This window comes from Lithohypha guttulata (assembly GCF_036872675.1).
Source record: "Lithohypha guttulata strain CCFEE 5908 chromosome Unknown scaffold_2, whole genome shotgun sequence".
Classification (NCBI taxonomy): domain Eukaryota; kingdom Fungi; phylum Ascomycota; class Eurotiomycetes; order Chaetothyriales; family Trichomeriaceae; genus Lithohypha; species Lithohypha guttulata.
In genome coordinates, this window is record NW_027042751.1 from 341012 (window position 1) to 364344 (window position 23333).

At 48.8% G+C, this 23333-nt stretch overlaps 4 protein-coding genes across 4 annotated transcripts; 2 read left to right on the top strand and 2 right to left on the bottom strand.

The window, feature by feature from the left end:
• Positions 1-389: 389 nt before the first annotated feature.
• LTR64_002250 (uncharacterized protein) lies at positions 390-1241 on the top strand (the record flags this gene model as incomplete). The annotated part of the gene is made up of 2 exons (XM_064896622.1): positions 390-929; positions 975-1241. The coding sequence occupies 2 exons, from the start codon at positions 390-392 to the stop codon at positions 1239-1241; spliced, it is 807 nt and encodes a 268-aa protein (XP_064755572.1).
• Positions 1242-2920: 1679 nt separating this feature from the next.
• LTR64_002251 (uncharacterized protein) lies at positions 2921-4115 on the top strand (the record flags this gene model as incomplete). The annotated part of the gene is given in 2 exon segments (XM_064896623.1): positions 2921-4096; positions 4110-4115. 2 exon segments carry the CDS (start codon positions 2921-2923, stop codon positions 4113-4115), a joined length of 1182 nt encoding a protein of 393 aa, XP_064755573.1.
• A 578-nt stretch (positions 4116-4693) lies between these two features.
• Positions 4694-19640, bottom strand: MDN1 (AAA ATPase midasin; the record flags this gene model as incomplete). Its single annotated transcript, XM_064896624.1, has 2 exons — positions 4694-4706; positions 4912-19640. 2 exons carry the CDS (start codon positions 19638-19640, stop codon positions 4694-4696), a joined length of 14742 nt encoding a protein of 4913 aa, XP_064755574.1.
• A 1871-nt stretch (positions 19641-21511) lies between these two features.
• On the bottom strand, positions 21512-23296 carry CCT8 (T-complex protein 1 subunit theta; the record flags this gene model as incomplete). The annotated part of the gene is made up of 2 exons (XM_064896625.1): positions 21512-22821; positions 22867-23296. The coding sequence occupies 2 exons, from the start codon at positions 23294-23296 to the stop codon at positions 21512-21514; spliced, it is 1740 nt and encodes a 579-aa protein (XP_064755575.1).
• Positions 23297-23333: the final 37 nt, after the last annotated feature.

Here is a 23333-nt window from a genome sequence, read left to right on the forward strand (position 1 = left end):
CAGGAGAAAAGTGTGGTGGAAAAGACAATTTGGGCATTTGGGTCAAGGCCTGAAGCGAGGACGCTGGATTTGCTGTGATGGTCTAGGTACCAGTGAAGTATGTCTGGCTGTCGTCAACTGAGCTCAGCTAATGCAAGTCGTTTCTAGAAAATTGTGAGATTTGGTTGAGGTTCTTGAATTGCCGTCGAAATCATCCTACTGAAACCGTTGTGCGCATGAGAATTTATGCATTTCGATTCAACGAGTCCTTCACAACTTGGCTGCTCTCTATATTGTAACCACTTGCCTGCTAACCTGGTCACAGAAGGACCGGTCTACCCTCTAACGATCTTGAGCCCCCATCTCTCACGTTCTTGTTGTACTACTAACCTATCAGAACTGCAACAGTGATGTCTGAAGAACTACCAGAAGATGCCCGTAACCTCATCCAGACTATCGATGCTCAAATAGCAGCCATTACAGGCCTCCCGTCATCGAGAAGCGACGAAGATCATGCTCTTCGACAATACATCCAGGAACTAACAGACTACAAGCAGCAGATCGTCGCAGATCCGACGATTGCATCCGACAAGCGACCCAGAATCAAGGAAGAAGAGGTGGAAGAGGAGGAAAGCGCAAGGCCAGCAAAGCGACACAGAAAGACTCGAGCAGCAGAATGCAGCACTTGTCTAGATATGTTTCCCATGCGAGACACAGCAAGACTCAGATGCTGCCATACCAGATACTGCAGGCCATGCTTTCAGGAATGGATCACCACATCAATTCAGTCCAAGGTTCTCCCTAAGTGCTGCAACGACTATATCCAGCTATCGTCTTACTCTAGATTCGTCAATCAAGACGTCAAGCAAGAACACAAGGCACTCAAAGCTGAATTCGATGCTGAGAGCAAGATTTGGTGCAGCAATACAGCCTGTGGTTTCGTTATCAAGGTAGGTTATAAATCTCTTACTTCTGCTTATACTAATACAAAACAGGTCGACGAGAACAGTGAAGGTTTCCTACAGTGCTCCAAGTGTCGCAGAAAGACGTGCGCTTCATGTCGACTCAGCGTTCCAGAACACAAAGGTCGAAACAAAGTGTGTCCAGCCTACGTGGCTGACGAGCAGCTCAATGATGCTGTAGAGCAACACGGCTTGAAGCGATGTCCGGGATGTCATGTCCCTGTACAGAAGACACATGGATGTCTCAACATTCGGTCAGTCGTCAACCAATTGGTGTACAGTGTCAGGAATAGTCTCTGACCCTCGTCATTATGATAGATGTACATGCGGCGTTATGTTCTGCTACAAATGTGGGATGCGAAAGACCCGAGAAGGAGACCCTTGCAAATGCTCAAATCCCGATATAGACATCGATGCAATCGTGGAGGCGGCCATTAGGAGCGTGCTCTGAGCGGTGCTCTAAGCTCGTAGTCTTTCTGTTTCATGGGGATCTGGCATATACGGCATTGTGCTGAAATCACGCCGCTGGTTCAAGGAGTTAAGAATACATATGAGGATGCTGCCACGATACTGGTGGGAGGTAAGCTAGAGAGCTCGTATGCAAGGGTGAAGATGAAAGAAAACCCACAAAACATGCCAGCTAGCATTCAGCAAGGACTGTTGTAGCACTCCGCGTGATAGCATCGGAAAAGGTCGTCTTGACGCATGGGACGTTTCGGTACATGGTCTAAGAAAAATGTACTGATGCGAGGGTATACATGAAAAATGAGCTTGAGCTGAATGAAAGCAGAAGGACTTGATGTTATGCCTCTGTTTCCATCAAAACGTTCAGAAGCTTCTTTGTGTTCATTCATGCTAGCTGATCATACAAGGTTCATCTGACTGAGTGTCTGGAATCACATTTGGCCGCGACAGAAAACGAATAAACGAGCCGTTCAGCTTGATCCAAATTAACCTCTTCCCAACATAATTTTTTTGCTTCAGAATGTGCCATGCTCGCGTGCTTTGAATTGCCTGCACGGATGGATTGGCATGAAACGGATGGGTAGGAGGGAATGGGTACGGCATTGTCAAGTATGTGGTCTGTCTTATCAACGATATTGAAACACACTTGTTGCCTTGCTAAACCCAAGGTTGCATCATGTTACTCAGTCTGCGTCCCGAATATGACGCCAACTATCCCTCAGAACACTCGATATCAATTTCAGTACGCCTAAGCCGCTCCATATCGCGATTCAATTTGTGGTAAGATTCGTGCGTTCGGTGGGCCAATTCACTGCTGGGCCTCTTGCCTATGCTTCTTGTTGTAGCTGTATCTCTGCTGCGGCTCTTTGCCCTTCGGCGATAGATAACTTGAGCCTTCCCATCTATCCTTGGATGCTTTGTCCGCCTCGCCTTGCAAATATTGTACGAGCTTTTTGAAAGGGTTGCTAGATGTCTTGACGGATGTCGACTGTGCTGTAGGTGTTGTGCGCTCCATATTTAGTAGGCGGCGGAGTACGGGAGATTCAGCTGAACTGTATTTTACTGTGAAATAAGCACTACCACGAACTCTCGATTACTGATGGCGAGATGTATGGACTTGTAGCGAGGAGATGAACCACGACAAGCAAGTGCAGCGGCTTTATACATACTCACCTTCTTGCACAGACATCTTCGCGTCAGCACGAGACATGATTGTTACACAAAACACGAGCGGCGATCTTTCAGAGAGGTCGAGGATTGAAAAGCTGACCTTATGATCGACAGTGATGACAAACGCCAAGCTCTCGGCTTTCTCTCGGCTGTCCTGTTCCGCTTTGCAAGCATTTACGTCATGGATATACATCACGTGCTTACGCTTCGAGGTCGCGACTTCTGCGAGCACTATACACGTTCATTGTGCCTTTGCCACTTCTCTCTCGTGGTCCGCCTAAAGTGGTCGCGCAGGCCCTGAATCTTCGTTCACGCACCTGCTCACATAGTCAGCGCGATTGAACATGCCTCTCAACACCCTCCGTCTTAACCACCAACCCTCCAGCCACCCCAACGACCGTATAGTCTTCATCAAGCCGATCAAACGACCAGCCCCTCAGAAAGACGACTATGATAGAGCTGAGCTAGTCCTCAAGGCCATAGCAGCACAATGTCTTCCCATCATGAAGTCTCACTATCTATCCGTGACCACTCTTGAGGAGTACGAACCAAATCCCGAGTTCATTGGTCGCAACTTCAACAACGGTGAAATCATCCAGCTAGTCATTCAGTCCAAATCTGGTGCATGGTTACCTCTCAACATGATACAAATGGTTATGATGCATGAGCTGGCTCACAATACCCACATGAACCATGGAAAGGGCTTCTGGGCTGCACGAAATCTCTATGCAACTGAAATGAAGCAGCTGTGGAACAAAGGATATACTGGTGAGGGTCTCTGGGGTCAGGGCCGAACGCTAGGCGACATCGAAAGCGCTATCGGTGGCAGAATCTTGAGGACTGAAGAGCTAGGTGGTTTACTGCTGTGTGGCGGCACTTTTCGCAGTCGGCGCAAGAAACGCAAGGCCAAAGGTGATGGTGGCCAGGAACTCACCTGGAAAGAGAAAAAAGAGAAGCGAATTGAGAAGAAGTTTGGCAAGAACGGCAGTGCTTTGGGCGAGGATGAGGACAAGAGATTGAGCTTACAGATCAACAACAAGATCAAGGGCTCGCTAGGCACAAAGCCAAGAGTCGCACAGAGCAAACGTGGTCGTGAGCTGAGAGCTGCTGCTGCCTTGGCTCGCTTTTCAACTAACAAGCAGGAAGTCACCCAGCTCGAGGCCGAACAGGACTCGACCAAGCATGAAGATTCTGCTGCCGAGACAGAGAGTGAGTATGAAGAGGTCGATATGGATGCAGGTCAAGAGGATGCAAAGGACCAAAATGGAAAGAAGATACTCGATGGCAAGGGCCTATGTATGATCAAGGTTTGTGATGACGAGACTGGAGACAATACCGACCTGCGAAATGAAATGAAAGAGCTCGCCAACATGACTGCTCCTCTAGAAGAGAAGACTACCAGCACGAGTTCCACTGTCAAGGTTCAGAAATCGACTAGACCCAGCAATAAAAGGCAACATGTCGAATTTTCTACATTTGTGGACTCAGGCAAACTAGTTCCGGAAGCAACAAAAGAGCACGTTAGTCATTTAGCTGTAAATGAGCCTGTGTCCTCACCTCTGGCATCAAGCCAGTCTAGCGTACCACTCACTGAGGAGAGGCTCAAAGCGCTAGAGCCACAACAGACCAACGACAACAGCTCTCGCCGACCATCCCTGACCTCATATCCTTCGACTGTCGCTCTACCCGATATCATTTGCTCTATATGCTCGACACCAAATGAGCCACACCGATCAACCTGCGAAGTGTGCGCTCATGTGATTGTCAAGAGCAGAGACCCAAGAGCTTGGCGATGTAAAAGCGATGACTGTAAGGACAGCGAATATCTTAACGCTGGCGACTGTGGTCTTTGTGGTGTTTGTGGTACCCGAAAACCGCCTCCTGCAAAGACTGTTCATTTTCGCGAGTCAGTGAGCTTCGCCGATTCTCCGCAGTACAGGAGTTTCGCTGGCAACGGTTCGGGAAGTGACTCTGGCCATATCGCCCATCTGTGAAGAGAGGCAGACGCAATGTACAAAAGCGCACGACGTGTTACGTGTATGACTTTATGACGAGATACCCCATGTAGACGAATTATGTATGGACTTGCCGGTGTTTATTAATAAGATCAAACACAACTACAACGTACTTCTACGTGAAGTTGTAAGCAAAGTTCTCTTCGCTCTTCGTCCACATTTGTATGTAACCATATTCATTCTGTGCTTCTAATTCCGTCTAATATCCCCAAACGCCAACCATACTGCTTTTTCGGGTTAATGCAAAAACCCACATTTGCCTGCCATGTATAAATATAAACCTAAACCGGTCAAAACGTGCTTTTCTTTCTCTGCCTCACCCTTGCTCTACCACACTCTCGAACCACCCCCTCAACACCCGACTCAACACCCCAGGCAAATCCCGCACCTCTCTAACCACAACATAATACTGAAACGGAAACCCTTCCAAATACCTCTTCTTACTCATAACCGGCTCTCCTTCCTTCCCACCACCACCAGTCGTTGCAGATTTCTCAAAAACTACCTCCTCCAGATCGACAATACTCTCCTCGGAATTATCCACAATCACAAAGACGCACATGATTTTCTCCTCGCGCGCGCGTCGGACAAGGCGTGCGACGGTATCGTTGTCAGACCCGATGTGGCCGTCCGAGATGATGAGCTGGAGCTGCCAGAGGTCGGTCGCGTCGCGGGCCGTGGATTTGAGGCGTGCGTCGCGGAAGATGCGGATTGATTCGGAGAGGAGGGCACGGACGTTTGTGCCTGTTTGGTCGAAAGTGAAGTTTGAGAAGGTTTGGGGGCCGCTGGTGGAAGGGCTGAAGGGGAGGGAGAAGTCGTGGGCGATTTTGACGGCACGAGGAGGTTGTTGTTGTTGTTGGGCTGGTATATCGTCACCCATAAGGCTTTCGTTGTAGTCTTTTCCAAAAGCGACGATGGAGAGTTCGCCGACTTCGAGCATGCTCAGGGCACGGCTGAGGAGGCACAGTGTTTCTAGTGCGAGGATGTCGGCGCCGCTCTCTTTCATGCTGCGGCTGTCGTCGACTGCGAGCATGACTTGGTAGTTTCGCTTGCTGGGTATGGAGCGTCGCATCCAGATCTTATCGCGCTTGTAACCGGAGGCGATATAGGGTATTATCCTGCGGATGTTGAGACGCTTGCCGGTGCGGAAGTCACCACGTAGTTTGGTGGCTGTGGTTGGCTGAAGAATGAGGCGGAGCTGCTCAGTGAGGAGGAGAGATAGTGATTGAGTTCGATTTGTGGTGAGAGACCAGAGCTGCTGAGCTTCACTGAGGCTTGTTGATTGTAGAGCGTTTTGCTGGAAGCCTCTTGAGTCGATTCTGGGCTGCTCTAAGTCATCAGCAAGATCGTTGTCTAGCTCCATCGCATCTTCGTGTGGTAGCTGCGGTTTGTTTGGACGATCACGAGTGGTGTCAGGTAGAGTTGCTGTTCTTGCAGACTGCTGTTGTTCTAGTCTGTCTTCCCGTTCATGTTGCATGCGAGTCATCTTCTGCGTCAGCGTCTCCTGCTGGAGCTCCTCGATAGATCTGTGTACGTCCTCAGGCATAGGGAGATCTCCGTCAGCCAGAGCTCGAGGGTTTTCCATAGCCTGTGCTTGATCCAGGTTCTGAACGGCATCTTCTTTGGCAGTTCCAAGTGCCTGTGCTTCTTTTTGTTGCTCATCACCAATGTGCTCGAAGTCAGCATCTGCCATATCAACATCTTGCTCAGTTTGTTGCTGTTGTCGCTCCTCGTTGGCTGTGTATATCTCTCGGCGTTGGTGATATCGCTCAAGCACGTCTGCAAGCTTCTGCAAAGCTTGTGCAGACTTGTTTGGTACTTCTTCCTGCCGACCGATACCCTGCTCCACTGCACCTTCCTCCGCACCAGTCTGGTCTTGAGTCGATGTTGTTGCGCCTTTTTGTGGCTCGGACTGCTGTGCTGCGGCCTCGGCTTCTTGCTGGCCCTGCGGAGCATTTTCGTCCATGTCAGCATCCAGATCGACATTCGTGTTTGCTACCCCTGCACCCCCATCTTCCTGGTCTTGAGCATCGAACATTGCATCGTCCTCCCGGGAATTGTGCTCTTTGTCCTCAAGTCGACCTTCTTCGCCATCTTGGTCTTCCACGACTTCGTTGTCCTGGGCTTGGCCAAGCTGCTGATCTTCTTCACCTTCTTCCTCAACTGTATTCTCCTCCTCAATATTACCTTCACGATCTAGCTTTTCCTCGTCTGGTAAGTTGGCCTCTGCCTTGTCCTCTGGATTATCAGTGTCGTTAACATCTGATAGACCGTCCATATCAGCATCAGATATCTCATCCTCTTTCTGCTCTTCACCATTCAGTTGCACATCTTCCGGCAGATCAAGTGCTTGGTTTTGGTCAAGATAAGGATCAATGTTTTCGCCTTCGGCTTTCTGCTCGCCATCAGCCTCCTCTTGCTCTGACCCAGCAGCTTCAATGTCTTCGTCAGCACCAGTCTCCGCAGGATCTTCGTTGCCTGCGGCCTGATCATCGGTCTTCTGGCCTTGTGCTTTCTTGCTCTTCATCTCCTTCTCTTCCTGCTCCGCTTGCTTCTGCATCTCGTCCCACATCTTCTCATCTACAGCATTAGGATCAAGGTCATCGACGTTCCCTGTTTCTTCATCTATGTCTTGTTCTTGGTCTTCGCCTCCACTTTCATCGTTGTTATCTGACACGTGCTCATCACCACTTCCCATTTCACCTTCAAGCTCATTGGAGCCCATGTCCACAGCGTCTTTGCTCTTGTCCATCTCCTCATCGCCATCTTCGCGCTCGCCACGTTCTTGAGCCAACTCAGTCAGGTCCTCGTCATCGCCGACGTCTTTGCTGATATCTTGTGCAGCATCACCTTCACCAAGACCTGTACCTTGTTCGACTTTACCTGATTGTTCTTGGCCATCCGAAGCTTCGGAAGGAGAACAAAATCCTTCTTTACAGAGGGTTGCAAACGTTCTTCCGAGAAAGACTGCTGCTCGGCATGTCTGCAAATGCAAGTGTGTCGAATGTGCAAGCAGATACCTGGCACTGGCCTCCAATTGAGAGATGATCGGCGTCGAAACAAGCGCTAAGGCGATTTGCACCTGCTGGACTTCAGTGTTGTCATTGTTAGGTTGCAGACTCTTTAGTAACGGCTCAACAGCGTCTGAGAGCGATTCGAGTTGGAGGCTTGTGATTATTTTACTGAAGACTTGAGTGGAGTTAACAAGCCAGCCTTGCTCTTCGTTCGTGCTCGGAAGAGTATTGAGCACTGCCGCGGCTCTTTGAATCGCGACAAATATCGAATTCATATGCCGCTGCAGTTGAGTATCGAATACCTCGATTGGCAGACGTTTCACTGCTGCGGGCGAGACCACATCAGGGCTGGGGAACCACTTCTCGAGAAAGCTCCCGAGATATTCGAGTTGTGGCTCGTGGTCCGACCACTTAGTAAGATCCATCTGTAGAGCTGCTATAACCTCCTGTCGAGAGGTGCTTTCCACAGTTTGTGATCCAATCTGCTGCAGTCGTTCAGCATACTGCCGTAGTGCGGTAGATACACCTTCAGTTTGTAGCTGAGCATGCTTGCTTTGAAAGTCAACAACCCTGGCACACGTGCGCAGTAGTATAGGTAACCACGGCTGTCTTGACTCGAGCTGTGATGTGTCAGCCCCATGATCAAGATTCGTGAAGGCTTGCCGAAGGCTCGAAAGTCGATCAAGTTGTGACTGAAGCAATCCAATCTCAGTCCTCTGCTTAATGGCCACGTTGAAGAAGCCCTCCAGATATCCTAGACCTCTTCTTGTCTCACCATCTGTCAGCTCTGCTGAGTGTCCCAGTGCTGAATCTCTAGCGATTGGAAGGGTATCTATCAGCTCATGGAAAACCTCGTTGACACCGGAGTCGAGCTGAGTTACCCCTACAGGAGACATGCTTGGCAGATTGGCAAGCACCATAGTCGTGGTTGACTGAGCTTCCAGTTCAGTCGTACCCAGATTGCGTCGAACTCCCATGTACGCAACATCTTTCAGAGTGTCTGCCAATAGTCGCCGCTTGCGTTGTTTGAGATCACGAAGTAAGGCACCGTTATCATCGGTCAGTACATTTGGCGTGGCTTTTCGGAGCTCTCTCGCTGCATCACTAACATCTTCAATCCAGCTCTCGAGCTCTGCTGAAGCATAAAAGTCGGGTATGCTGCTGTTCAAAACAAATCGCATTGTTTTTGTGGCGACTATTGGGTCTCGCAGTCGCTCGGGTCTGTCTAGCCATGAGTCGATGTGGTCCGAACACAAGCGGAGATGTTCATTAATGGCGTCACTCTGCACGATTGCAGGCAGTTCCAGCAATATCCTGGGTCCCGACTCGTTGTTGGGATCATACTTGGCGTTGAAATTCGTCAATGGTTGTCCAAGTAGAGCGCGATATTTCTTTATGATTCTGAAAAGCCTGAAATGCGTGCGCCGAGCACTTTCGCGCAGAGCTGTGATATTCGTGTCTTTCCAGCTAGCCAACTTTAGTTGCTCTGTAATCTTTTTCTCAAGGAGAACTCGCCCATCTTGTAAAGATTTCGAAACTTGGGGTTCATACCGGGCGTAGTGCTGAACAATGTTGACTATGGTGTCGTGCATCATCATCACCTGACGACCACGTTCGCGCTTGTTCATTGTGAACTCAATTTCTGAATTGTTCGTGTACCACGACTCATTATCCGAGTCTTTCTCGCCAGAGGACGAAGCACCGTCTGTGGGTAAGTTTTGGAATCCGTCACTCTGAGCTAGCGGTCGACCAGGGTACTTCTCAAGCCTCGTCAATGTCTTTTGTGTGAGATAAGATGAGTGGCCTTCATAGAGCTTTTGAGCACAAGCCTTCAAACTTTGTGCGAATGCTGATAGCAATTGAAGTCTACCATTGAATTGTCCAAGTGTGGTGGTTTTCAAATACTCTTCGAGTGTCCTCGCCAGCTTCTGTGGATAGTCCTTGAGAGTCGATTCGAGTCGATTCAGTCCTAGAACTTGGACATACTGGAGAGAGTTGTATACAACAGCTTCGTACGCTATGAAGTACCAGGCATCAGCGTCTTCCTGCTGCTTCGCATCCTCCACATCGAGCAATCTTGACCAAGATCCGAGCTCAAGGCGACGCCAGTGAATGATGAGACTTGTCAAAGCTTCGACGATCGAAGACACAGACCACTCTCTACTTGCGATGGCCTGCCATTGAGCCACAATTTCGAGGAATTTTTCTGTCTTGGTGAGTAGTTTAGCAATTGAATCACTCATCTTCATTGCCATCACCTGGTTACCATAAGAAATTGCTTCAGCTGGAATCGCATGTTCTGGCCAACGATCTGCTATTTCCTGAAATCTTGCTCGTGCTTGCGTTGTGATTTGGAACAGCTTACGTACTTCCTCAACGTCGCCATCAGCGTAGATGTTCAGTCCCTGACCTGCTGATTGTCTAGAAAAAGCTCCCAACTTGTCCTCAAGACACAGAAACAAAGAAGGAAGCATCTCAGGGGACATTGTCGAAAGATCGTCGAAGCCAATGTGTGTTTCATCCTGGGCACAGAAACGGCGTCGCAAGCGGTCTTGCAATAGAATCTCGACATCTCGTTCGGCCAGCAGACTACGATGATATCTCGCCAGTTTGACGGCACTTTTCCGAGCATCAATATCGAGATGGTGATCGGAGTCCGAATCGTAGTAGATTTCTTCTGCAGATCCATCTGCATCCTGTGTGAGGTTTTGTCGTTCCACTTCTTCATGCGTTGGAAATAGAGCACGTACATCGTCCTCACTTGGCTCCTGGAGATCATCTTCACCCCGGTACGTGTAATATCTTGACTGTCTTTCGGCCTCTTGCTGATCTGCGCTCAGCTTCTGTCTCCACGACACATACAGCTCATCGATACAACCTACTATGTGTACGTGAAGACGTGTTCTTCTTGCATCGTCGATTTCGGAGACAACGAGTTTCAGACGTAATTCTGACAGATACGTCCAAAGTTCAGGGGTACTGAGCATGGTCACTTCCTTCTCTTTGTTCAAGAGCCGATCTTCTGCCAGTAGTCGCATTGAAGCTAAAGTACTTTCGACTTTTTGCTCTTCGATGCGGTATTCTACGTGTGGACGATTTTCGTGCATGAATGTACGACGTCCTGCCGCCGTCAGCTGCACGTCAATGCCGTACAAAAGCAAACGGAGAGCTAGAGCCACGCAGTGTAGCAGACCGACAACAGGCTTGACCATATCGTCGTAGGCACGATGAATCTGAGATAATCGCTCAATGCAGTTCTTGATGCGAGGAATAGCCTGATTATAGACGCTCTTGACTTCCTTGGTGTCATCATCCTGCATTACTGCCACAAGATCAGTGTTCACGATACTCCTTAGCACATTCTGGAACTCGGTATGTAACATCTTCAAGTGCCGGTCGTCTATAGGACGATAGACTGCTAGGACATCACATGGTTCACCAAGGTCAGACAACTCTTCCTCGAGGACTCGTATCACCAAACTTGTGTCCTGACCAGTAGTGTTTTTCTGAAAGCTTCGCCATGCACCTAGTCGGGCTGTTAATTCGTTTTTCCTCCGATTATGACGTGTTTGTATTAGCATTGGCAACGTGGTCGGATCAAACATTTGGTCAGGCACGAAGAGCTTGAGACAAATGACTGCCACAGTTAAAAGTCCTCTGCCACAGACCTTGTATGCTTCAGCCTGTGAGTCTGGCAATGTATTGAAATTCTGGCAGACCACAGCCAGATCGCTAAATGCGTCACTCAGTGTCTTCGACTTGTCCTTGGCGTTTTCTTTGGCCGAGACCATCAACTCGAGTAACGATGTGTCCATGTTCTCGAAATCATAGCTGTTATTTAACTCAATGTTGAGAGAGTCAGCATGTGGAACTAGGACGCAGTGAACAAGTTCTCTAGCAGCTCTACCAATATGTTTGAGATTGTTGCTCGAGAATTGCTTGGGAGTACTGGAAACAAGACTGATAAGCTCCACTAGTTCTTCCTGTGCATAATTCATTCTTCCTATTGGCTGGTCATGCAGAGTTTGAAGGGATTGTGCCAGTCGCTGTAGGCTTATTTCTGCAGGTGGTAAGTCCACACCTAAGATAGGGCCAAGTACTGATGCATCACTCAATCTCTGGAGTATCTTCATTGGACCAGATTTTTGCTGTACGTCTTGATGCTTAATAGCACTGTCGCTGAACAGCAGACAACGCTGCTCCTGCAACTGTGAACAATGATAATCTTGGATACGGAGCTTGTACAATATAGTGTCGAAGACCTTAGCAAAGTGGCCTCTTCCGCTTGTCGTCGACGCCTGGTTCATACTCAAATGCTCAACGGCACCTATGAGATCCTCAAGAACCTGTGTGTTATTGACATGAGAGTTTACTATGGTGCAAACATCTAGCATTCGAAGTCGGAGTCGTGCCAGTTGTGTTCTGCTCTCAGCCACACTATACGCGACTTCGCCGAATCGCTCTACCAAGGCCTCCACTTTCAGCTGAAAGTCGAGTTCATCTTTGGTCTCAGCGGTGCTTGATTTCCATATGGGCCACATAGTCTGTAAACTTTGGCCAGACTTGGGCGCCGGACCCATCAGCTTCTTGACCGCAGTGGTGAGTTGAGTCTTGAGTTTAGCATCAGAGTCGAGCTGGGTAGAAACATCACTCGCTATTTGCTGGTAGGCTGGTAGTTCTGGTTTTCGTGCACGGATGAGATCGATGCACAGAGCCACAAAGTCTCGTGCGCAGATGTATTCAAGTCGATTCCTGAAAGCCTCCTGGAGGACACCGGTAGCTATCGCGGCAAAGACACTTTTAGCGGAACTGTTGAGATTGGCCATATTCCACATAAGTGTGTTTCGCAAAATGCGCGTACATATCTGATCAGACGTCATGGCGGCGTCTACCAGCGTCAACATCAAAGGCTCGTTGACTGCAACGAGGTGTGAGCAAGTGTATCCAGCGGGCGTCCTTCTCGGATCAACCAATTCAAGCGTACGCATTAAGCGTCGGTTCGCAGCTTCTTGAATGACATTCTCTTCAAACACATCACCTCCGGGCTTCGTCAGCAAGTCTAAGTCATCAGCTGTAAGGCGGTCAATCCATGGTTCAAGCTCAACCTGACCATGATCGGGTTGCTCGTCTCTGTCTACGACAAGAGGTCGCAATCGAGCGATACTTGCGTCTTCAGGATAGCATGAGAGATGTGGCTGAAAGTTCTGTGCCTCTGGCATTTTCGTATCAAGAAATATTTCCAGAGATCGGTTCCTCATTGCTCGCGAAAGCTCGCCATACCTCGGATCCGCAGTCAGAATGATCTTGAATCCAGGCGCTGGACGTACTATGCGTGCTTTTCCGTCCAGGCCATGCTGCTCACTTAAAACAAGGTAACCATTAGGCTCGAGCAATGAGTTCAGACGATCAAGAACGGAAGGATTGCAGAGGTTGGCATTGTCAAGGACCAGCCAAGCCCCTGATTGTAAAGCGTCAATGAGTACACCATCATTCCAGACGAAGCGAGTTGAATTTTCCTGTGTAATCTCTAGTTGTTGTAATTGAAGCATAAGTCGCTGCATTTGCTCTTCGTCATGATCAAGTAGATCCCTAGGGATATTCTTGATGATCTCAAGAACAGCCGTGGCTGTCAGCTGTCTACTGCCTAGTTCCTGGTATGCAGACAGCACTTGCTCCAACTTCATGTCCAAACCTGCTGCCAATACCTTGTGTATAGCCGTCGCAAGGCAAGCTTTCAGTTGTTCTTGAAGCATACATTTCAGACGTTCACCATCATATTGCTCGTACCCACCAATCAAATCTGCTGTATCGATATCGGCATTCATCGAAACTTCGACAAGTCTATCACCACGGAGCGCTGCAAGATTTCGTATAAGCGACGTCTTCCCACTGCCAGAAGGGCCGACTAAGATAATAGGCCAGTCCATCTGCCATGCTGTCATGAACGACTTTGCTGCCTGAAGATGTGCTATGTCAATGGTATGCTCGTGGCGAACAAATTGCTGTAGAGTGGCACGAGCACAAAACATCGTACCGAACTGTAGTGTATCAGCGAACAGCTCGTGATGCATGTTTTCCACCGCGACATGTCCACAAGTATCATGGCAGATCGTCGTCGCTTGTTCCTTGGCTTTTGCTTGGCGAAAACGGTCGCTTACTACAGTCGAAAAATGTATCATAGGGTCTAAGTTCTCGAACTTTTCGCACAGGCTCAACCAACGACTTAGATCACGAAGATTTAGCTCCCAAGGACCTCCGTCTGCGAAGTCAGGACTTCGAGAGGCGAGCGCTTGGCAGCCGTCCACTACAGAGACAACTTCGTGAACGCGTCGTTCTGAGATGTTTGCATATTTCGAGCGGCAGATTTGTACTAGATCGTGCTTGGTGAATGGATCAGCATATACGACCGTGAAGCGATTAACGAATGAGGCAGGTAGACCCTTCCGACCACTACCTTGACTGTGCGGGTTTTGTGTTGCGAAGAGGGTGAATCCAGGATGACAATGGAAAGTTTTGTCGAGCTCTGCAATGTAAACTTCTTTTCGATGATCAAGGCAGGCGTTTAGTCCTTCAAGCACAGATTGGGAGGCAAGATTCATCTCATCGAGTAAGACCCAGTCCCCCTGCTGCATTGCCTTCAGTAAAGGCCCGTCTCGCCAGACAAAGTTTCCTATCTTCTCGCCCTCAGTCGGTGCGTCAGCGCCGAATAAATCCATCAGATCCGTCTGATCTGAAAGATTGATACGGGTTAGTGGCCTACCACAGAGTTGAGCCAGTGAGGTCACTATGGCAGTCTTTCCAACCCCCGGGTTGCCTTCAAGCAGTAAAGGACGACTTGTCTGCAGTGCACGAGCAATACGCATGGCATTTCGTAAGGTGGTCGGAACTTCGAGCACAAGATCTTGCTCGTTGCTAGCACCGGGCAGTCGCGACAAACTAAAGTCACTAATCTGAACTTTGTCTGCGTCACAGAAGTAGTTCGGTATCGCATGGTAAATTTCGCTGGCGTCAAGATCAAAAACTTCGTGTAGCCTTTGTAAACACAAGTCTCGGGCCTCTGAGATATCTTCGGCCAAATGACCAGCTAGTCCCGCTGGATTGGCGCCCAGACTATCAATGAAAGTCATCGCAGCGCCATGAACTAGAGCTCTCTGAGTATCCAAACGACTTTGGCGCACAAATTCAGCCCAGCCAAGCAACGGTCGCAAGGGTATGTTGGATGTTTCCGATCCTTCTATTCGTCGTCGGAAGAAGTTTGCAAAATGCACCATAGACGACGCTAGGCTTCTGTCATTGTGATCGCTGTGAGACGAACCATTTTTCGGCGCGTCGGTTTTGAGTCGAGCCTCCAGAATTGGAATTACGTCTTCGTTGTCCGATAATGGAGGCACCCATATCTCGGTCAGCCGATTTCTCAAGGCGGCAGACAACTCGCGCTTGCCATAATCTCCACCAGGATTCATGGTAGCAAGGAACTGAAATCCAGGCTCAGCAGCCACAAAGTTGTCTTCGGCAGCACCCTTCTCTGCAAGCAAGATCGTCCTCGCAGGCTCAAGAACACTGTTCATACGTTCAAGCACGGAGTCATCAGCAAGTGAGATTTCGTCCAGTAGAAAGTGCGAGCCTGCTCTCATAGACCGAACCAGACTGCCATCACTCCAGACGAACAAAGATCGATAGGCTGAAATGCTATCCTTGACTTTCTTGACGGCTTGTTCACTGAAGCCCGATGTGTCCATCGACCTGAATTGTGTGATGAGGTCTTCAATGTCCATGCTTTCATCGGTACGTCTGATAGCATAGTCCTCTCCAAGAGCCTGCAAGTCCTGGATGATTGTGGCGGCTAGTTCTGATTTGTGCCGCATAGGTCTCTGAGAGCCAATGAGGTCGCCCGTTTCGGTGTTCGAATGAGCATTATAGATGTTGAGCTGTCTTTCAAAAGCATGGGCTATGCACTGACAGACTTGAGTTTTACCACATCCTGTCTCTCCCACGAGCAGAACAGGCTCATTGTTTTGCAGTGCTGTGGAGACCAGCACGAATAGCCTCCGCATCGCTCTCGTCCAGGTAATCTTGCCGTCGGATTTGACGTTGTTTGGTATCTTTATGTCTCCGTACATGACCTCTTCGTCGATCTGGACCTTGAGCACGTCTTCAATCGTGCGTTTGACAACCAGCTTCTCGGTCGGGTCTCGCACGCGTTCAGCCAAGAGCATATACCCATGGTATGCCAGCTGTTCACGATCATCAACAGGTCTAGACGCCCATCGAAATAAATCTCTCAGCGTAGCAAAACTATTCTTAGCTTCAAATAACCTTGAAGACTGTCTCTGCAACGTCAAGCTTTTATATACGTCAACAATGTTTTTGCAGAAAGATGGAGCAATACGTGCTCGCTCCTTGAGAATGACCTCAAGCTCATCTTCAGGAATATCAGAGACATGAATCTCGAGGAATCGATTTCGAAATGCTCTGGATAGCCGCTTTCGTCCGCCATAAATTCCAGCAGGATTTTGAGTTGCGAAAAGCATGAAGTTCGGATGAGGTCGAACGATTTCCTGAGTCTCTGGTATGAGCAACTCTCGATTATCGTCAAGTAATCTGTTCAATGCTTCGAGTACATCGCTTGGTGCGAGATTCAGTTCATCAAGCACCAACCAGTGTCCTTGACGTAATGCTTCAACAAGCACTCCTTCACGATAATCGAGTGTCCCATCTGTTCCGGAAGCATAAGTACCAAGATACTCCTGCAGGTCAGTGTGTTCGTGATTGTTGATACGTACAAATTTATTGCCTGACAACTTGGCTAAATACTCGACCATGCTGGTCTTGCCTGCTGACGTTGGTCCCTGCAGAAGTACGGGGAATTTTCGCATCGACGCGGCTCTGACGAGATTAGTCAAGTTTCGTCTCACAGACTTGGTCACAATGTAGTCCGGCTGAGCATCAGTTGAAAAGGGTCCTTTAACAATTTCGTAGTGCTCGAATCGAACGTATCGATCTGCTTGAGATGAGTTTCTAGGCTTGTGAGAGTAGAGGGCTCTCTTGGCTTGTGAGGAGGACAACAAGCTCTGCTCGACGACATCCAATACCAGTTGCTGAGATTGGCTATCGAGAACAGTAAAGAAGCTCATCTGCAAACCTTCATGCATTGCACGGCGCAACCCGTGCCTTGCCTGATGCTGTTGGACATACTGTAAACATCGAGTAAGTGATCGCAAGCTGAAGTGAGGTAGTTCCCCAGCTCCATCTGTCAATTCATGTCGGCTGGCAAGTCTCTTGATCCCCAGATATGCTTTGGCAAGATCGGCTGCAGCTCGTTTGTCATTAGCGAGATATGCTCCTAAGTAGGCTTGAATGATCTCTACCAAATCGTTTAAATCGTCATCTCCGGCATGCACAAAACTTTCGGTGAAATGTGCTCGTAGGGCTGGAGGCAGATCTTTTTTGCCCGTATCAGTGGCCGGATTCATTGCCGCAAAGAGTCTAAAGTTCGGATGAGCATTGATTCGCTCGACACTACCAGCTTCAGCCAAAAGTAGGTACGGGGTATCATCTTCTCCGGTATGAAGCAGACTGAGTAGGTTATCGAGAGCCTCGGACGACGCGAGGTTGATCTCATCAAGAAGAAGCCAACCACCATTGCGGACTGCCTGCACTAGACGACTTTCCACAAATGCAAAGACCTGTAAGTGGTCACCTTTCTGCAGGTGAACTTTCACTCCGTTAATACTGTCGCTGAATGCCAGCCATCTATCTCGCAGACTTTGTCTCTTGCTGGTGTCTAGCTTTCGTCGCTTAGATACTTGTTCCCGCAAATGTTCCCGTTCTGATGGCTCGGGCATGTTTTTCAACGCAAGCTGTATGGCTTCTTGCCAATGGCGAAGAAGTGCCGACCATTTCTCTTTGTCGAATGCCTTTGCGATCGACTGGCGGAATTTCGCATTCTTGTTGGCTGCGAAGGTTTTATCGAACAAGAGATTAAACTCATCAATGAGCGGCACCATCAAAGAGCGAGTCGTTACTGGCTTCAGTCCCCCAAGCAGGTCTGAGGCCTCACTCTGATTCGAAAGATTGACGACAGTTAGATGCTGTTGGATAGAAGCTGCGACGTGTTGTAAAATTGTGGTCTTACCTACACCAGTCTCACCTACCAGCAGCAAAGGCTCCCTCGCACTCGCAGCACACATTATTGTCTCCATATGCTGCAGAACCTGTCGTGTCGTCGCAAAGCTGGTCTGCCTTCCCGACGACGGGTGAGACGAGCCATTTTTGGTCAATGATGCCCTTCCGACCTGTATCCTTGATTTGCTGTCCTGCATAATAGGTTTCTGATGCTTCAGAGTGTGCTCAACAGCGGCAGGGGCGATGTTGAGACTTGCGGCAATTGCTGACGCGGCTATATTAACAAGCAGTTTGTCGGCAAGATGTGCAGCGTAGCAGTCGACACCATCTTTGAACATGTCGATCATGAAGGTGTCCGGAATCTGATTGTCGTTGCTAGTCTTCCGCAGCTGTCGTACAGTTCTTCGACACCATTTTAACAAATCCTTGATGTTCGGCAAGCGACTTTGGCATGACTTGAAGGCTTCATTTGTGGTAAAGACATCAACAAGGCGAGCATGAGCTGATAGGATTCGCAGCAAGAAAGACGTCAAGTCTGGGAAGCGCTTGCTCAATAGTATTTGGACCTCCTGAGCAGAATAGGGTTGTACTTCTATAGCCGTCAATAACCTTCGGTTAGTCAGCATGGGTGTGCGGATAGCCAGGGCACTTCCAGGGCCAGACGTCCTGATGGTTCCGAGCAATCTGAACCCGTCCTTTGGCCTCAGTCGCTCCTTTCTGTTTGAAAGAAAGAGCTCATTGTTCTCGATCAACGGTCGTAACAGGCCCATTACTTCGGCTGGTGCGCGGTCGATATCTTCAATCAACACCCACCTCCCTTCTTGTATAGCTTTTGTGAGAACTCCTGGCTGCCACTGAAATCCTGTTCCAGATAGAGACGACGTATAAATACCCAACAAACTCTTAGCGTCCGTTTGCTCGTTGAGATGTAGAGTGACAAGTTCAGACAGAGTGCCGACTTTATGGGCAAGCTCACGAATCACAGCTGTCTTTCCAGCATCAGCCGGACCGTATAGCAAAATGGGTTTGTGGTTTCTCAAGCCAAGTGCAGCTCTTGTAAGGTTGTCCTCCGAGGTCGGAAAAAGGACAAAAGAGGATAATGGAGGCGATGTGGCGTGTTTTGTGGGCAGTAGCACACCACCTATCGACACCACGTACGGAGAGATATCGCTGTGATGGTCGAATTGATCTTTATACTTCCTGTTGCCCAGATTGAAGTCTGATTCAAGCAACTTACGATATATCCTCGTCCATCGTTTCTCTTCGTGAAGTTTGAAGAGCCTATAATCAATTCTGTCCACTTCCTCCCAAGGGCCATCGATGACTCCCTCACCAACGTGTTTGTGAATGAGGTCTTGTGTGATCTTATCAGCGGAGCCCATGTTCATAGCGAAGCACTGAATGGCCAGATATCGGATGTGTTTACGTTCATGGTTGAACGACATTATGAGAAAGCCAGGAGATAGGCAATCTCTGAAAGCGTCCAAGTCATAGGACAGAAGCCTGAAGGCAGCTATCAACGTTGTCGTCATGGTTTTGGAATTCAGCTCGGGCGTCAGAGGTGAAAGCTCGTGAAGGGAACATTGTGTCAGAAAGTCGCTGACAACAGGGCCAATATATGGCACAAACGGCAAAACCTTGGCCAAGCCAGATACTGTCGCGACGACGTCCACAAGACTCTTTCGGTCGCATCGTTGAATCCATCTTTGAATTGTATCGGCTGCAATGTCGAGGATGAGAGGAAGAACGTGGTCGGTATTGGTAAACGAGGCTGAAGCAATGGCGTTTAGAAGCGTTAAACCTTGTCTACTTGAGATCGAATGAGCAATTTGGAAAAGAGGACTTCCATCCTGTTCCTGTCCTATAGTATCAGCATCAGCGCTCCCACTCCTATACTCATCGACTCCCATCTTCGCTGCCATCCTTCGAAAGCGAGGATGAGGCAAAATCTAACAAATTTCATAAAAGGTTTCGACGAGGCTGCCAGGTCGGCTATTATCCCGGATTCGGCTGTTAGCGCATCAAGTCATCGCTTAGCGTGTCGAATTAGACCTCTAAGGCATCTTCTTAGGCCTCAAATCTTCTTGGCGTTCTTGTACGAGTCTGACACGTCTCACTCAGCAAGTGTCAGGGCTACCAAAGCAAAAATACAGGCGTGTCCGTAATGCCTTTGCTGGCCGAGGCTTGTCAGAGTGGGCGCGCCAAAAAGAGTGAGGTCGTGATGCAATGAACAAACCTCCATCCCCACTTCCGAAGCAGCCTTGTCTAGTCTCATACTCTTGATGAAGCTAAGCGGCAAATATCAACTACACCTGAAGGGGTAACAACATGCGGACTCACATATGCAAGAAAGGGACGTCAGAAAATGCTGAAGCACCTTAACCGCACTTTGAGAGTTCTGCCGCGATGGGCTCAAGGCCAACTTCGTGATCGAGTGGCTATAGTTATCATGGCAGTGTGGTCAAGGCGCAGCGCACGACGGATCAGTGTTCGTTTATAGCTCATTGAGAGCATAGCACAACGCGAGTTCAAGAGTCCGAACATGATATAGAGAAGCGTCCTAGGCAGGGAGACGGCATATCATATGAAGAGCTTCAAGAGCTTTTTCATACATATCCAGTCGTGCCAGGATTAGGGGCATACAAGGTTCGTAATTTGCGCGAGGACTGACCCTGAGATCGGTACTGCCAGATCCTGCCTTTGATCGGGATCCGAGACGTATGCTCATGTATAAGCAGATCATTTTTGTAGCATTGGGTTCACCAAATATCTACGTACTTGAAGATGCGATTGGACAGTCTTTGTCGTTTCGGAATGAAGAGAGCTGCCTCAAAGTATTTTGATCTCCTCTATGCAAGCTCCTCATACAGCTTCTTACATGTCCTAGTGCACTGGTGATCGAGCACAAAATTCGACCTGCTAAGAAAATGCTACGATGACGAAGCAACAGCATACTAGTAAAGAAGCGAGAGAAGAGCGTGCCATTGTTGTGTTTCTCAAGATTCTTTGTTAGACTCTCGAGTGCCTTTGTATATGCCGCAGCTCATGATAATTGTGCTAACAGTCTCGGAGAAGGCGTTATGCATGTTGAAGCACATACGCACTGTCACAAGCAAAGCACAGCCGGAATCATTAACTGCACACTAAAGAAGACATAGGCAGTGGTGCTCGATAGCTTTCGTGATTCTTTGGAGATCATTTAGTGGCTCTGTGCCCTCCACATAGGAGATCAGACGCGCTCTATCTACGGCATGGGTGGTAGTACTCGAAGGCGCGTGATAAACAATGAGATGTGAGTAGCCATTCAAGTTGTTCTCGAAGAAATTGCAAGGACGTTTAGTACGGTGAGGCATGCATACCCTTACCCTTCACGAAAGGTCATATCCGTGACACAATTGCTACTCCAGGTAAAGACTTCGCTATGTGACCAGCCATCAGTAGAAATCATAAACTCGAGGAGTGTGAACCGATTGTATTTGAAAGTGTTTGTTGAATAGTTTACACAACAAACGTGGTGCAAGCACGTAGTATCCAATTCCGCAGGGTGTACTCCAGTTGCAGTTTTATTCAACTTAACACGTCTCACATCCACCCACGCTTCGCCAATCGCAGACCCCATAAGAGGTCCCTCAAAAGGTGATTCGAATTTGATTACAAGGGATGACTCAAGTCGCTCCAGCAAATTCGCCTGTTATTGCTCTATCATGGGTATCGTGGTTCTACATGACACATGCATCGCTCGTGAAACACTTTTGCCTGCTCCCTCAGAAAAGATGATTACCTAGTCCTCGTCCCAATTTGGATTTTGACCCGGCGGCTTAGGACCCCCAGCTTGTCTTGCAACAATAATCTGGTCAACACTAAGCACTGTCCGAGCAGCATCCGTGGCAAGTCTGATAGCCCAGCTCTTGCTGACCAGCAGGTCTAAGATCTCATCATCCACAGCGTCCAATATGCCACTATTTGTTTCCAAGTCAACACCGGCCGTCCAGTAGGGCTCTTCGGACTCTGACGTATCTGTAGTTTCCTCGTTGGAGTCCTCGTCTTCTTCATCAGACTCTTCTTGCGTAGTGGCTCGTCGTTTTATGCTGCCTCGCTGCTGATGCGCCGTATATAATCGAGCCAGGATCTCGGTTGCATCCAGGCCTGCGCTTTCAGCCAATGTTCTAGGTATTATCTCAAATGCTTCAGCGTATTTTCGAATGGCATATTGTGGAAGACCAGGCGTCTTGTCAGCAAAAGCATTGATCCTCTCCACGAGCTGCATCTCTGTAGCACCGGCGCCTGGTACCAACCGTGGGTCTTTTGTGACAGCTTTGATCACATTCACACCATCATCAATGGCTCTCTCCACATCGTCAAGGTGATTCTGGGTCGCTCCTCGAAGGACAATTGTTGCTGTACGAGTTACAGCAGTATCGGATTCCTGGCGGAACACAGTGACTCGGTCACCACCAATCTCGCTTGTCTCAACAACATCAATGCTACCCATCTCGTCTGGCATGGGCGCTCCCAGCCGTGCCAAGGGAGTGGCACCACAAACTCGACATAATCTCCTCAGCTCGAACTTTGAGAGAATCTTGATGACCAGAATGTTCATGCGGTTGAGGTAGTGAAGAGCGAGCTCACCTACTGTAGATCCGGCAACAACGACACGAATGCCTGCGTCGTATAGCTCTTTGATGGCACTTTCCAGCTGACTCTCTTCGCCAGTACTGAAATCGAGCATCTCTTTTGCGTTGTGTAACAGAACTGTGCCTTTAGTTTCTGTCTGTGAGGTGTCTATAGGGCACGAAAAGACGCCAACTTTGGCCTTCTTCGCTCTCTTGACAATGCCGTCTGGTTCTCTGCCAAAGACCATACCCTTGACCACTCTCGATTGAGAGAGGTCACCACCCATAATCTTGACTACTCGTATATTATCGATGTTGAAGTTTGCTGGATTCTTGGGTAGAACTGCTTGCACCGCCTCTGCAACAAGCGGCGCAAGCACATCTTCAGAGCCGGATTGTTTCGAGGCAAGTACCGTTCTCAACGCTTTTCCTAGCTCTTCTTTCGAATGCACATCGGCGACTCGGTCGACCTCAAGTTCTATTCACAGTCAGTATTGATCGTAGCCAATCTAACCATACTCACCATCTAGTGCTTTCAGTGTAAAGTTCAAAGCCATTTCATAACCTGACACGATATCGCTCGTCTTTAGGCCCAGCCGCACCAGTTCTTCCGCCTTCTTCAGAAACTCTCCTGCCAATATCATAACCATGTTTGTGCCGTCACCCATTTCAGCCTCCTGCTGCTGACTAGCCATGACGAGCAGTTTCGCAGCAGGATGTACCACGTCCAATTCTTGTAATATAGTGGCAGCATCTGAGGTGAGAATCATCTTCGCTAAGTGATTGATAACGATCTTGTTCCTGCCGTATGGGCCCAGTGAAGTCTTGACTGTTTGAGCGATTGTGTTGCAAGCGTCGATATTGCGAATGACTGCTCCATCTTCGGCGTCGTAACTGCTGTAACCTTGCTTGAAAAGACCCGCCTGCGAAGCCTGTGGTATCGACAGCGACATCTTTATGGTGAGCCTTCTCACTGTAAAATTGGAAGAG